General features: G+C 37.1%; 2 protein-coding genes across 5 annotated transcripts; both read left to right on the top strand.

The window, feature by feature from the left end:
- Nucleotides 1-477: 477 nt before the first annotated feature.
- Nucleotides 478-2358, top strand: LOC111492592 (trans-cinnamate 4-monooxygenase). Its single transcript, XM_023141945.1, has 3 exons — nucleotides 478-1262; nucleotides 1347-1480; nucleotides 1569-2358. Exons 1-3 carry the CDS (start codon nucleotides 478-480, stop codon nucleotides 2165-2167), a joined length of 1518 nt encoding a protein of 505 aa, XP_022997713.1. The 3' UTR covers nucleotides 2168-2358.
- Nucleotides 2359-4829: 2471 nt separating this feature from the next.
- Nucleotides 4830-14877, top strand: LOC111492588 (B3 domain-containing transcription repressor VAL2). Of its 4 annotated transcripts, XM_023141938.1 has the most exons (14): nucleotides 4830-5026; nucleotides 5316-5417; nucleotides 6633-6714; nucleotides 6862-6963; nucleotides 7683-8347; nucleotides 8475-8571; nucleotides 8700-8874; nucleotides 11731-11807; nucleotides 11901-11985; nucleotides 12301-12548; nucleotides 12663-12712; nucleotides 12972-13085; nucleotides 13200-13267; nucleotides 13870-14877. In XM_023141938.1, exons 1-14 carry the CDS (start codon nucleotides 4908-4910, stop codon nucleotides 14571-14573), a joined length of 2688 nt encoding a protein of 895 aa, XP_022997706.1. In that variant the 5' UTR covers nucleotides 4830-4907; the 3' UTR covers nucleotides 14574-14877. The 4 variants fall into 4 exon arrangements, with proteins under 4 accessions (XP_022997706.1, XP_022997707.1, XP_022997709.1 ...); XM_023141939.1 differs by having other exon boundaries at nucleotides 4830-5417; XM_023141941.1 differs by lacking the exons at nucleotides 4830-5026; nucleotides 5316-5417; nucleotides 6633-6714 and having other exon boundaries at nucleotides 6890-6963; nucleotides 7720-8347.
- The last annotated feature ends 235 nt before the right edge of the window (nucleotides 14878-15112 follow it).

Here is a 15112-nt window from a genome sequence, read left to right as displayed (position 1 = left end):
TTCACCGTCACACAATCATATCGATAACTTCGATGAATTAAGCAGCGTTGACCTTTATATTTATTTTTGTATTAAATACTAGGCATGTTGGTTTCATGTAATGCCGAATGTTATATTTTACAATCACATGCCCCATGATTGCCCATCTTTTAATATTTTCTTGTCAGATCAAGCGTCTCCAGTTGTCCTACTTCTACGGTACTAATGTGATGCAAATTTCAATCTTATATTTTCTGTATTTTGATAGCTTCTGGGATGGATGAACGGACAACTTGGTTATGTATAATATTATCTAATCATCTTTTCTTCAAGGGAGAATGGGTCGTGGAGATAGTTTGAAATCCAAACTTCACCTACCCCCATATCATGGCCAACAAATCCACTACCAGAAGTTTTGACTTTTGAGATTATATAAGTGAGCGCCAGAGCAAGAGCGTATACATCATCTGCTTCAATTTTAAAGAGGAGTTCAATACCATGGATCTTCTCCTTTTGGAGAAGGCTCTGCTGGGGCTGTTTGTGGCCATGGTTGTTGCTATTACCATATCCAAGCTCAGGGGTAAACGTTTTAAGCTCCCACCAGGTCCCTTCCCCATACCCATATTTGGGAATTGGCTGCAGGTGGGTGATGACTTGAACCACCGCAACCTGACGGAGATGGCCAAGAAATTCGGAGACATACTGTTGCTCAGAATGGGACAGCGGAACCTGGTGGTTGTTTCTTCACCAGAGCTGGCTAAGGAAGTGCTGCATACCCAGGGAGTTGAATTCGGGTCCAGGACTAGGAACGTGGTGTTTGATATATTCACCGACAAGGGTCAGGACATGGTGTTCACAGTTTACGGCGAGCACTGGAGGAAAATGAGACGAATCATGACTGTCCCCTTTTTCACAAACAAGGTGGTGCAGCAGAACAGGCTTGGTTGGGAGGAGGAGGCTTCCAGAGTTGTGGAGGATCTCAAGAACGATCCAAAAGCTTCCACCAGTGGGGTGGTTCTGAGGAGGCGCCTGCAGCTTCTTATGTATAACAATATGTATAGGATTATGTTTGACAGGAGATTCGACAGCATGGAGGACCCTCTCTTCAACAAACTCAAGCTTATAAACGCCGAGAGGAGTCGGCTATCTCAGAGCTTTGAATACAACTACGGCGATTTCATCCCCATACTGAGGCCTTTCTTGAGAGGGTATTTGAATGTGTGTAAGGACGTCAAGGAGAGGAGGCTCAAGCTCTTCAAGGACAATTTTGTCGATGAGAGGAGGTAATAATAAGTAACAATGTTTGCCTTTTTTGCTTAATTTGCTCCTTCTGCTACTACTAACGATTACAATGGCATAACATTCAGGAGACTTACTAGCACGATTAGCAACAAGGAGGATAGTGTCAAATGTGCCATTGATCATATCGTGGAGGCTCAAGAGAATGGTGAAATCACCGAAGCTAATGTTCTCTTCATTGTTGAGAACATCAATGTTGCCGGTAAATATGATCTGTTCATGTCTTAGAGTGATATTCTTATGTTCTGAGATTAGCTAAATTAGCATGTTGCTGATGTTTGAACATTTAGCAATTGAAACAACATTGTGGTCGATGGAGTGGGCAATTGCTGAGCTCGTGAACCACCCCAACATCCAGAAAAAGCTGAGGGATGAGCTCGATTCAGTGCTTGGACATGGCGTTCAAATTACGGAGCCCGACATTCGCAATCTGCCTTACTTGCAGGCTGTTATCAAAGAGACCATGCGGCTAAGAATGGCCATTCCTCTCCTAGTGCCTCACATGAATCTCCTAGACGCCAAGTTGGCTGGTTATGACATCCCTGCAGAGAGCAAGATTCTTGTGAACGCATGGTGGCTGGCCAACAACCCTGACCACTGGAACAAACCCCATGAATTCCGACCTGAGAGGTTCTTAGAGGAGGAAGCCGACGTGGAGCCTAGCGGGAACGACTTCAGGTACCTTCCCTTCGGTGCCGGGAGGAGGAGTTGCCCCGGCATCGTCCTTGCCTTGCCAATTGTTGCCATTACTTTGGGTCGTCTCATTCAGAACTTTGAGCTGCTGCCTCCTCCTGGACAGTCCAAGATTGATACCACTGAAAAGCCTGGACAGTTCAGCTTGCAAATATTGAACCACTCCACTATTGTCGCAAAGCCAAGGTCTTTGTGAGTTCCAAATTTCTTCATCTCCTGCAAGGCATTGAGTTTCTTAATTGAGTTGAAGATGTTATGATCAGAGCAAGCAGGTTCAGATGAAACAAAGATGTCTCTCTTTCTTTTAATCAAGAAATGCATAAACTGTGTGTGATCTGAAGCAATATTATGCAAATTTGTATGAAATTTCATTTTCGATCTCCTTGATTTGGCTGAATCTCTTACTTGCACTTGCACGAAGAACACAACTTTTTAAATTAGGTGACTCGAGAACTTGATCAACTCAACCTAATTCGTACCGTTTGAATAGAGCTGTCAATTGTGTTATCTACCACATCTTAGATCTAATGTTTTCACGTCATCTTTGACTAAGCTCATGTGACTCGATCAACGAACGGATTGTCTATTTAAAATAATGTGCAACAACATTTCTGATTATAATTATTGTTATTATTATCATTGAATAGTATTATGAGACATTAATCATTTGGCATTGTTAATAATAGTTAATGTTATTTTTAAACATTTTAAAATTTCAATTATGCCCCTCCCTAAGATAATTAAAAGGTTAATGTATTATTAAATTAAGATTCCCTTTTAAAAACGAAAAAATAAAAACGAAAATCACTCCTAACACAAAAGTCAATCACACCTATGAAAAGATCGTTTGGATTTAAGGAGTCGTTTGGCAGGGCTAAGCGATTTGACGAAATTGTGGGGACGTGATTTCTCTTGGCAATATAGTTCATCCGTCGGGAGATCGAGTTTCAAGAAATTTAAAAAATACACAAGTGTAGAACTCTCCAAAACTTTTAATTATGCTTAAATTCAAAATTGAGTTCGAGCTTTTTTTTACCCCTTTCTTGTCGTACCCTTGACGTATAGGACAAAGTACGAGTCAGTTTGAGTCCAAGTGGTTCCTTATTTTCTTTTTTCTACCTATACCCTCCCTATTTTTTTCATAGGAATTTTGCACTCAACGTTCATCTTGAGCAAAGATCGAACTCTTTATGAGCGGCCCGACATTCAATACAGGTCAAAGCATATGGCTACTAGTTCCTACAAAGGATCGAACTAATCGAACTTTCTTGATGTAGATGTTGCATAATTTGTTCTCATCCTTAAGATCGGGAGACGAGATGACCTATTACATGCATGACCAGAGCTTATCAAAAAGAAAAAAGTTATATAATATTTTGAAGGCCGGTAATATCGAAATATCGTATTCCAAAAGAAAGTATCGTATCCCAAAAGAAAGTATCGTATCGGAAGAAAATTATAAAAAAAAAACACAAATAATTTAAATAATTTCCCATATTTGCAAACCATTTTAAAAATGGTTATATTTGCAAATAAAGAAGCCTATTTTCCTCCCATTACAACTACCAAATTACACCATGGTATATTAAACGGTCAACCCCTTTTAAATAGTCAACGATAATTATTATAACTGTGGAAGGTTGTTATATATATAATGTTTTATATAATTTTTTTAAAATTATTATTTTATATAAATATTGGTAGTTGAAAAATACATATGGCTTTTATTAAAATAACTATTTAATTATTATAATTTTATAATTATTTATTGTTTAAACTTTGTTATTGGTTAGATTTGATTTTATTGTTTAAAATTTATAAACTTTCCATATTTAATATGTAATTATTTAATTTCGAAAATATATTTTGTTCTAAAATTTCTAAAATTATTTAATTTATAAAAACGGGCGTGGTAGGAAGTACAGTCTCGTCTTTAGTCCCATTTATACTCCCTTCAGTGTAGTAGAAAATCCCTACAGTTGCAAGATATCGAACTGCAATGACCAAAGCACACCAATAGCACATATCGTCTGTTAGGGAGAGGATTCCGCACCCTTATAACAAATGTTTCGTTTCTCTTTCAAATAGACGTGGGATTTCACACGAACCCAGTCTTGAATTTAGATTTGACTAGAATATTGTCTTATGTTGTTCTTTCTCCTTCCATGTTCACTTCGTTTGTGTCGGGGTTCACTAAACTGATATGGAAAAAATCACTAATTTTATCGGGTATCCTAATGCATATAGATACAAATGGGCCAATGAGAGCAAGAATTTCATTATCCAGAGCTTCTTGATCCAAGGTTCCTTTGCTCCCACCTATCGGTTCACTACAGGTATACAAGGACATGGGATTTTTGCGTCCCAATACTACCGCTCTAAAGAAAACAGGGATAGGTGCAGTCGCATTCGATCCCGAGACAAATATATATATAAAAAATAATATTAATATTAATCATATAAATTTCAATAAAGTCAATAATAATACAAAATTAGGAAATTCCACTCTCTATGATGGCTCCATCTGCACCGTTGGATTAAAATAAAGGGTTTCAGCTACAATTTGGTTATTATTTTAATGAGCCATTATTCCAAGTGTTCATAATTGGCCCCATAAATAAATAAATAATATATATATATATATATATATATATATATTTAATAATTAAAATGAATTTGCATAGTTGAGAAATGATAAAACTACAGTGCGCGTGAGCAGTTACGGAGACAGTTGATTTAAAAAACAACTGCCGTGGAGGTACGTGTCAGCAATGTAAGGGAAGTAGCAGGGAGAGTCCGAGACAGACGGGTGAGGATATCAGTGTGTGAAAAAGAAAAAAACACAGAGAAGAAAAGAGAAGAGAAGGTTTAGCTAAGGTGAGAAGCTGAAGGAGAGACGAGACGACTTGTAAGCGCCGTGTCTTCAAGTGTCGTGCATGCATTTTATGCATCTGTTGCTTTGCATGCACTCTCTTTCTCTCTCCTTCCGCCATTTCCACGCCTTCCTCCTCCTCCTCTGCAACTGCCATCGCCTTCCCCCTTCGCTTCCTCCTCGGTTCGATTCGTCTTCTTCTTCTTTCTTTCTTACTGTTCTTCTTGTTTTCGATATCTTCTCAGCTCTGAAATTTCTGTTCGCGTTTTGTTCAGACATGTTCTCTTTTGTTTCCAATCTTCTTCGACGCCTTCTTCTTTCTAGATTTCGAGCTAAGCTTTGCATCGATTCGTTCTCCCTGTTTTCTCAATCGCGATTTCTTCTTCATTCTCTTGTGATTTGGTCAAAAGGATTTTTAGGGTTTGATTTTGCTTCTACTTGCTTGATTTGATCTCTCTTCAATGGCATCTAGTCACTGCATGAATACTTCTTGCGGAGCCGCCACGCCGCATGATTGGACCAAAGGATGGCCTCTGGGATCCGCTGGATTCGCGCATCTATGCCTCAACTGCGGGTGTTTTTCTTTTCCCTTTTGTTTCGATTTTGTTTTTCTTCGCCCTTGATTTGATTTTTCGCGGGTAATGTATATTGATCTCTTGCATTGGTTTGTTTCTGTTACTGGTTTATCGGATGTGCCGATTTTATATATCATACTTGCTATTATTGGATTTTTTTTTTTACCATTTTTTTTCCTTTTTTTTTTTCCTTTCCGGAAAATTAGTCACGTCCTCGAATCCAGATTTCCCATATGGATTTTTTGTTTGAGTAATTAATCATTTACGATTTATCAATTGGTATTAGTAACGGTATTATATCCTCGAAATCATTTTGATTGAAGTAGATGACCCTAGTGTCAATGTTATATCATTGCGCAACACCTCTACTGAATAACAGGAATATTCGTTGTCACTGCTTTGAATTGGGCTTGTAGTCTTGTACCATGCTTTGTCTAATTTGAATGTGTGAGGCCTTAGATGCTCCATTCGCATTGAACGATTAGATGAGAGTTCAGTTTCAAATAATGGTCTTTCCTTGGATTACGCTTCCACATTCTCTCTGTAAAATGAGTTGTTCAAAGGGGAGGATTGAGAAGGATAATATGTATATGTGTACTCATAGAATTTGATTTCTATTTTTACTTACCAATTAAAAGTAAATAAAATATTTCTTCGATCTTCTATTTCATAATTCTGTATTTGAAGAGGGATGTGTTTGATAATGATATTCATTGGCCGTGAAAAATTCTATTACAGAATTAAAGAGAACTTTATAACCGAGTTCCATATGGTGCAGAGGTTTTCCCTTACCCTTTTATTGCCACCCATTTAGTTTATATCTCTTCATGTGAATCTCGTTATAGATATTGAAGCTTAACTTTTATCAATTAATAATGGTGTTTGTAATTTGTCAGTTTTAAAGGGCTTCATGTTTATTTATTTATTGTAATTGCTTTTTTACTCCAAATTCTCTTTCTTTCTTTCTTTTTTTTTTTTTTTCTTAGATTGTGCCCATGTTATTTACTGCCTCAGGCTTATTAACTTTTTATTTTATGCCATGAGGGATCTATCTTCGCTTCTTTTTATATGTTCAGTTACTTATCACTCTTGCGACAAGAAAATATTTATAAATTGGAGTGTTATGCTATATCCAATTGATGTCACTATCTTTTACCACTTATTTTCTATCTTTTAATCTTTTCACTGTCTCTTGATACTGTTTGTGAATTTAGATCTGCTTATGAAAATCTAGTCTTCTGTGATACGTATCACTTGGAGGAAACTGGTTGGAGGGATTGCAGTTTTTGTGGCAAGGTAAGAAAACATACTGGTAATTCCCTTTTGTTTTGAGTGCTCTCTCTCAGTCTCAATATATTTGTGTGTTTTAGTACATATGTACATATGTATATATCTTTATTTTCTTGTGACCTTATATATAAAACTTTTTTTTTTCTTTTTCAGAGAATCCACTGTGGATGTATAGCTTCTAAGTCTATGTTTGAATACCTGGATTATGGAGGTATAGGGTGTACTACGTGTGTGAAAAGATCTCGACTTGATGTGGTAAGATTGGTTTTGGAGTTGGCAAACTTCTGATTACACTTAGATCTTACATCAGTTTTTGTGCTTGTTGCTTCTAGCATTCAAATTTGATAAAGTGAACTTTGAGTTAACATGAAACAAAATAGCTGCACGTTCACACAGCTAGTGGTTTTGACGATAACTTTATGACTGTTTTGACGATAACTTTATGACTGTTTTGACGATAACTTTATGACTGTTTTGACGATAACTTTATGACTGTCTTGGTGAAAATGTGAACATTATACCCTTGCAGTGCAACCAATCCTTCACACATGCATTTTGTGATTTAGAAACTTCCATCCTTCGGCTCTGAGAGATGATGATAGCCTACAGGAAATGAATGTGGGTTTGCATTCAACATTTTCCTTTCGAGAAATTCCTTCTCAAATGAATAGTTGCTCTAGGTTATAATGAATGGACAACGAGTGCATTGGAGTAGATCATCATAGAGGTTTTCTTCCAACTGTCATTTGAATAGAAGTCTTTTCTCGTCCTCAGAAACTATATTTTCAAATTTTTGGGATGCTGAAGCTTTGCCATTTGGTTTTCTTTTATTATCACAAATATTTGTGTCCTTTTAAAGTGGGTGAGAATGTACACATTGGCATTACAGTCAGGGTTACTCATATTAGTATTACTGTTTTTATATAATATGTGCGGCATGAATTCATCTGGAATTCTATTACTTTTTATTGCAGATCCGAAGAGATGAAATTTCTAATGGATTTGATGCAGTGACAGTTGGAAATGTTGGCCTTTTGCGACCTGCTTCTGTTGAGGATCGAGTGGTCCAAAATGGCATTAAAGAGGAAAAGCTTTTACAGTTGTGTAACATCATGGAGGCTAATGAAACCAACCATTTTCAGCAAGCCCAAAGAGTTGACAGAAGTGCATCTCCAGCACAAAACAAAGGAGAAAATCTCAGGAGCCCATTTGGGGAAGTTGGAACAAGCTTCTTTAATATGACTAAACTACCTGTTAAATGCCAGCCATCGGTTGGTTCGGTAGCATACTCCCAACTAGATACTAGACTAAAAGATATGCAGGAATCTCTTAGTCAGCCATCGTTAAATATAGCTTTGGGGGTTCCATTAGGTACATCAAACTTTGTGGTACCCTTATCAGGAAGTGCAGCTGAAGAGGATGAAAAGAGCATTCTTCCATTTCAACCGGGCCAAAGATCTCGCCCAATTTTTCCTAAGCCCTTAAAAACTGGGACCACAGTTAATTCAGAAACAAGAAAGGGAATGACTCCTCTGGTGCGTATTGCTCGGCCACCTGCTGAAGGTCGGGGTAAGAACCAACTTCTTCCGAGGTACTGGCCAAGGATTACTGACCAAGAGCTAGAACAAATATCTGGAGAGTATCCTTTTTATATTTAGTTTTATTGTTGTTCATTAATTGTTTTGATGTTGTCTGCTTGTGCACTTATTCTTTTGCTTTCTCTTACCTATTACTCAAATTAATCATGTACCTTAACATATTTTAAGTTTGAATTCTACTATTGTTCCTCTATTTGAAAAGGTGTTGAGTGCTAGTGATGCTGGTCGAATTGGTCGTTTGGTTCTGCCAAAAGCATGTGCTGAAGTATGAATTGCTTCTTTTCCTTCTTGATCACCATCTTACGTTTTTTATTTTCATCATTCATGTTGCAACTATTTTATTGGGTATTCCCTGGTATAATATAGATCATTCTTAAACTAAACTGCATGCAGGCATATTTTCCCCCTATCTCTCAATCAGAGGGTCTTCCTGTTAGGATTCAAGATGTGAAGGGGAATGAATGGACGTTTCAGTTCAGATTTTGGCCAAACAACAACAGCAGAATGTATGTTTTGGAGGGCGTTACCCCTTGCATACAGTCCATGCAATTACAAGCTGGTGATACTGGTAATCTTTCTATTACATCTCAAGGTGTATGGTGATGTTGGGAATTTTCTTAAGAGTAAAAGCATCTCCCTTGAGTACTTTGGTGAGAAACACTTATCTCATGCTCTTGAAGTTGTGAGAAGTGTTTTTGAAATTTCAAGTTCTTTTGTTTTTGTTCAACCACCAAACATCATGAAAAATGTCTTTGGCTTGTAAAAGTGTCTTTAGAAGGGTCCCAAAGCATTCCAAAATGTACTACTATCATCTTATAGAATGAAAAATCATTTTCCTAGAATATTACTGACTAAAGAAACGTTGTATAGTTGTTAGTGAGTTTGGGACACCTTTTCATAAAAACGATTTTAAGTGAAATATTTAAAACTTTAAAGTGTTTTTCTTTAAGTATTTTAGGGTAGTCAAAATTACCTTTGATTATCTAATTGAATACTGTAAAAATCTTGAAATGTGCCTTTAATACCCTTCCAAAAGTACTTCCAAATCCACCCTATGACTTGTTTTCATTGGATTATCAAGCTACAAAATACATTAGTCTATTTTACAATTAACTTGGTGCTTAGCAGAATGGCTAAAATTGTTTTAGTCAAAAGTGACGGCGCTATATTTATGAGTTATCCTTGGTAAATATTTTTATTTGCGAGTCTTTGCTACGCACAAGAAATTTCTTGGTATTGCTTGGGAGCATAGTTTTAAACGAGGTTGGCTGTGCTGATTTCATTCAAGAAATTAATTCCCTCGATATTAATAAAGAAGCTCCCGAGTCTGAGGCATTTAACAAAAATGCCGTTTCTCTCATAGGATATGGAATAACTTTTTAAAATGTTGTTGAGTTGACACTACCCTCCATTCTCTCATCGAGCAATGAAGGACTTTTCGAACGTTACTTCTCTGATTCCAAATCTTTCAGTTTCTCTTAGAAGTAAGAAAGACCACAAATTTTATTGAACCATGCCCCTTTATTACACTCGGAAGCTTGGTAATGCCAATCACTGCCCACCATTTGAACAATCCATTTTAAATTCAGACTCTTTAGAGGAATCTTGTTTGCACCTGCGTGCCACTTCTTTACCTCCATCAGATTCTAACCAGTTGAAGGCTCGACCAATTAATATTTTCAGTCATAACATGTTCAAAATTCTAAGTCCTCTTGACCGAAGGTGTTCTCATCTGAGGTATATAAAGTTCTCTAAACCATTTTGTACTCACCTATTGACTCAGAAGTCATCTTGACCGAAGGTGTTCTCATCTGAGGTATATAAAGTTCTCCAAACCATTTTGTACTCACCTATTGACTCAGATTCGGTTGTTAGTATGAGTAGTGAAGAGACTCTTCCTATTTCCAAACAAAATCTTCAATTGGAATCTAGAAGGATGAATACATTACAAATAGACACTTTGTCTGAGCTTTTGATAATCTTTTTATGGAAAATATCAGTGTCGATTTGGTTAAAGAAGCTTAGAATTAATTTCCCCTTCTGTTCTGACCAGGTTTTCTTCTCTAATTGCAACTTGTGGAATTCATTTACGGACAAATCCTCAATTGTTCCCTTCATTAAAAGCTTAATGGATTTTTTGATAAGTTCCAAAGAATTTGAGAAGTTCTTATCATGTGGAGGTGGCAATATTGGGAAATTTTGATCTCTTGGTGAGATGGAATTTGGTTTATAAAGTTCAAATTGATGGGGGTCTCGGATTTGGTGGTTTTAAGATTAGAATTATGGCTCTAGTTGCAAATTTGGGCTGGAGTTCTATCAAGCATCAAGTTTCTTTTTGGTGTTTAGTTTTTAAGAGTTTTCATGGCTCTAAGGTTTGGAATCAGGTGAATTTTTTTGCAGCCTTCAGTCTAGGCATTGGAAGCAGGATTCTTTTTGGCATTATTCTAGGTTTTTTTTTGAAAAAAAAATTCCTTTGAAGTTTCAGTTTCTGAGTTTGTTTATCATCCTGGAATATCCTTTTCTGCTGCTTACTGAATGTGGATCTTTGTTATCAATGCCTTTTGGATCTTTGGTTTGAAAGAATTCAAAGGACATTTCTTATCAAAGAACCTTCTTGGTTATATCACTTTGCCTCTGCTCATCTCATGGATTCTTGATGGTGTTCTCTTTCCATATTTGTTTCTTATTCTATTCAGGATTTATGTCTTTTTTTGGCTTGTGCCTTTTCCATTGTAATTTTTCTGTTTTGATTGTTTTTTTTTTCTTCCTTCCCTTGTGGAGGTTTCCTTTGAGCATCAGCCACTTCTCATTTTATCAGTAAAATGTTCTGTTTCTTGTTTTTTTTTTAAGAAGGGGAGTTTCCTGCGAGTATAATCATCACATCATGAACCAAAGTGATTTGACCAGTAATATCAGTAAAAAATTCTTTGGGTAGTAGGGTATAATCATTTTGAGCCACCTCTCTTGTTTATGTATTATCTATATTTTGTGTTCTAACGAATATTTTCCCTTTTTAAGTGGTTAATATTTTGAATCCTTTAGGTTCTAACTTTCCTCTATGAGTTACTGTGCACACTTGTCCCCTTCACCCCTAGAAAACTCCCCTTCCTGGAAAAAATCGTAGTTAAATGTCAGGAATGCATTTCTGCCTTGTTCTTTAAATTCAAGTGAGGTTAGAAAATTTCTTTGTTCCAGTCAGTTTGAAAATTGGATTTTGGCTCTGGGGAAAAAATTGACACCCTTATTTATGCCTTATAATTCTTTATGATTAAAGTGATATCATTTGCTCAAAAGCATTCGTACTGCATATTTATTGGCTTGGAATTGTGGATTCAAATTTGAAGGATATGACTTGTAGATGTAAATATCTGAAGTTCATATGAGAGAAAAATTGATTCTTATCAGATTTTATATTTTAATGCAGTTACCTTTAGTCGGATAGATCCTGGAGGCCAATTAGTCATGGGATTTCGAAAAGCAACAAATTCTTCTGATACACAGGTTAAGTTTTTCACTCATTATCGTTAATCTTTGCCTTTTCTTATCATCATGCTTTTTTGTTTTAGTGGATTGATGAAAAGGTGAAGTGAACAGGATGCCAAGATCTCTACATTTCCTAATGGCTCTCATTCGGGTGACGCCTCATTCTCTGGGGTCTTTCAGAATTTGCCTTTAAGAGGTTGTTCATTGCCCCTTATTTTATTCAGGGAAAAAAATATCACTTTTTATCTCTATACATAGTTGAGTGGATCTATTTCAACCTTCAAATTGAACCCTAAAAGATGTCCAGTAAATTATCCGAAATTTCCACCCTATAGAGTAGTTACAGATTCACAGTACTTAAAATCTGACTACAAAAATACACAAACCCAGTGCTAAGACACCTTAAACAACTAAAAGGAATATGGAACACCATCACAGAAACCACCACCTTTGAACTAATTCTCCTGGGATGCAACCTCATCTATTTGTTCTGTGACCATTTTTGTTGTAGCTGGAGATATTAGTTTGCATAAAATCGAAAATTTTGGGGGTAGGATGACTTCAGGACAACAACCCATGTCAACCATGGACAAGAAGACTCGAAACATTGGGTCTAAAAATAAGAGGTTGCTCATGCATAGTGAAGATGCTTTGGAGTTAAGACTCACATGGGAAGAAGCTCAAGATCTACTCCGGCCTCCACCAAGTGCAAATCCCACCATTGTCACAATCGATGACCATGAATTTGAGGAGTATGATGTAGGATTTCTGTTCTTTTTCGAAACCAAGGCTTCTTTGTGTTGGTTTGCCTCTAAATGATATATGTTCATTATTCATCTGATTTTATCATGACCCTGTCGTAAAATTGTTCAGGAACCTCCAGTTTTTGGCAAGAGAACTATATTCACTGTCCGACCAACTGGGTAAGGTTTATGTTCATGAATTTGTATATACGAATGATGGAAGAGTTGCACTGTCAATAAGTATTGATATTTTATTAAATTTGGCTTATAAACTCTTCATTAGGCTTATCCAAGTCATCAAGTGTTATTGTAATGTTATTGAAAGCTTGTTGTTGAGTCTCGATCTAGCTTCAACGATTTGTGGCCAATTTATGAATGTAAACACATAGGGAACAGAAACAAGTCATCAATTATTGCTGATTAGACCGTTATAATCCAGGGAACAGAAACAATGGGCTCAGTGTGATGATTGCTCAAAATGGCGGAAGTTGCCTGTGGATGTTCTTCTTCCTCCAAAGTGGACTTGTTCAGATAATATTTGGGATTTGAGCAGGTGCAATATTTGTTTGATTGTTTCTCTTTTCCAGCGGTTTATTGGTTTTCTATGCAAGTATAATTACCACAACTTGAAGGAGATTATATAACACTTCTAACCTTGTTCTTCAAGGCGTACATGTTCTGCACCGGAAGAGATGAACACAAAGGAACAGGAGAATCTTCTAAGAGCGAGTAAAGGTACCAACCAAGCCATCTAGTCATCTACACAAGCTTTTGGCTCATTTGAATTAAGGAGAACCTATATAATTCAGTAGGTGCATATTTTGTAATGTTAACATGTCTAGATGGGTGGTGAAATCTGGCAAGGAATGCTGTTGCATTTAGGTTATTTTATCAAAATTTGGGCAAGGAATATCAATAAGATTGTCTTCATATATCTTAATTAAATGCTTCAGTGTATTTTCATAGTAGTTTTAGCTGCATTTAGTCGCACCTGAATGTAGACATTGCATAATAGCTGGATGAAATTTCTTTGGTGTGTGTTTCCAGTAACTGAGGTTTGTTGGAGTGAACGCCTTAGGTGACCGACTTGATTTTGTAAGTTGAGATGCGAGAAGTGTAGAGGCAGATAGTCTTATTGCAGATTACCCTTGACATCAGACTCGTTGTAAATCAGTGGAATGGTTGTGATGTCGATATTCACCATGTCGTTAATTTTCCCCTTCTTTTACTGCATTTCATTGAGCTGTCATTTGAAACTAAAAATGTTTTGGAAATAAAATGTCTATTAGGTAAATGTATTATGTCGTGTCTGATCCTTTATGCCATATGTATTTCAGATTTTAAGAAACGTAAAATCATGAAGAGCCAGAAGTCTGCTCAAGAACTCGAGCCTTCTGGTTTGGATGCACTGGCTAGTGCTGCTGTTCTGGGTGATAGTATGGCTGACGTGCAGGAATCAGGTACAACAACTAGGCATCCTCGACACCGACAAGGATGCACTTGCATTGTGTGCATTCAGCCTCCAAGTGGGAAGGGAAAGCATAAATCCACATGCACATGCAATGTCTGCTTGACTGTAAAACGCCGTTTTAAAACGCTCATGCTTCGCAAGAAGAAACGCCTATCAGAACGTGAAATGGAGACTTCACTCAAGGAGGGGAATTCACAATTTGATGAATCAGGAACGAGTGGGACACTGAAGGGTACATCTCTGCAAACAAACCATTCAGAGAACGAAAGAAGTCAGATCCGAGTAAAAGATGAGGAGGCTGCAAATAGCAGTGGCCAAATTGACTTGAACTGCCACCCTGACCGGGAAGACATGCAACTGGAGGTAGCAGGATTAAGCATGATGAGTCTTGTTGAGGCTGCCAGCCAACCTTTAGATAGTTACTCAAAGCAAATTGGCGTCTCCAGCGTCACGAGTGAGCAACATTCCAGTCAACCAAGTAGCGCGGAGAGTGAGAGACGCCTGTCTGAGGAAGGGTGCCATGGATCAGCACACGAGAGCACAAGTGATAGATGCAGAGGGCACCATTGAGATTTAAACATTTTTGGGTTTCTTTTTCTTTTAAATCTTTTACCATCTCTTTTACTCACCTGGTATATAAATAATATAACTGAAACATAAACGTTCTTTAGTTTATCATACAAGTTCATTGATTGATCTCTCAGCCTCACTTCTCGCTCCTATTAGCAATGAGGAGTCATGGTAATGTATGTTGTAGCTTCTCAAGTCTACAAGTGATATGAAGAACTTGTTTTTGGATACTTCCAATTGCAAAAGCTGTTTGCAAAAAAGACATAATGCATAATATTGTAATCTAAAGCTTCTGAGTGAATGACATGATGCGTCATTACAATTGCAGCTTCTGGTATTGTAATTCTAGTTGACCAACTTTTGGGAATCCTGTCTTCAAACAACAGGTTGATGACAGAGTAGCAGTGGAATTTATGGTTATTTAAATAGTCCGGCCGAGGAGCTCTTTTCGATCTTGGCCGAGTGTTCTGAAGAGATTCCCAAGCACACAGGTTTTGTCCTTTGACCTCTTCCATTATTAGCTTTCATCATTCATTTCT

The sequence above is a fragment of the Cucurbita maxima genome, unplaced genomic scaffold, assembly GCF_002738345.1.
Source record: "Cucurbita maxima cultivar Rimu unplaced genomic scaffold, Cmax_1.0 Cma_Scf00018, whole genome shotgun sequence".
Taxonomy (NCBI): domain Eukaryota; kingdom Viridiplantae; phylum Streptophyta; class Magnoliopsida; order Cucurbitales; family Cucurbitaceae; genus Cucurbita; species Cucurbita maxima.
Note: the sequence above shows the minus strand (reverse complement) of the source record. Positions and strands in the feature narration are given on the sequence as shown.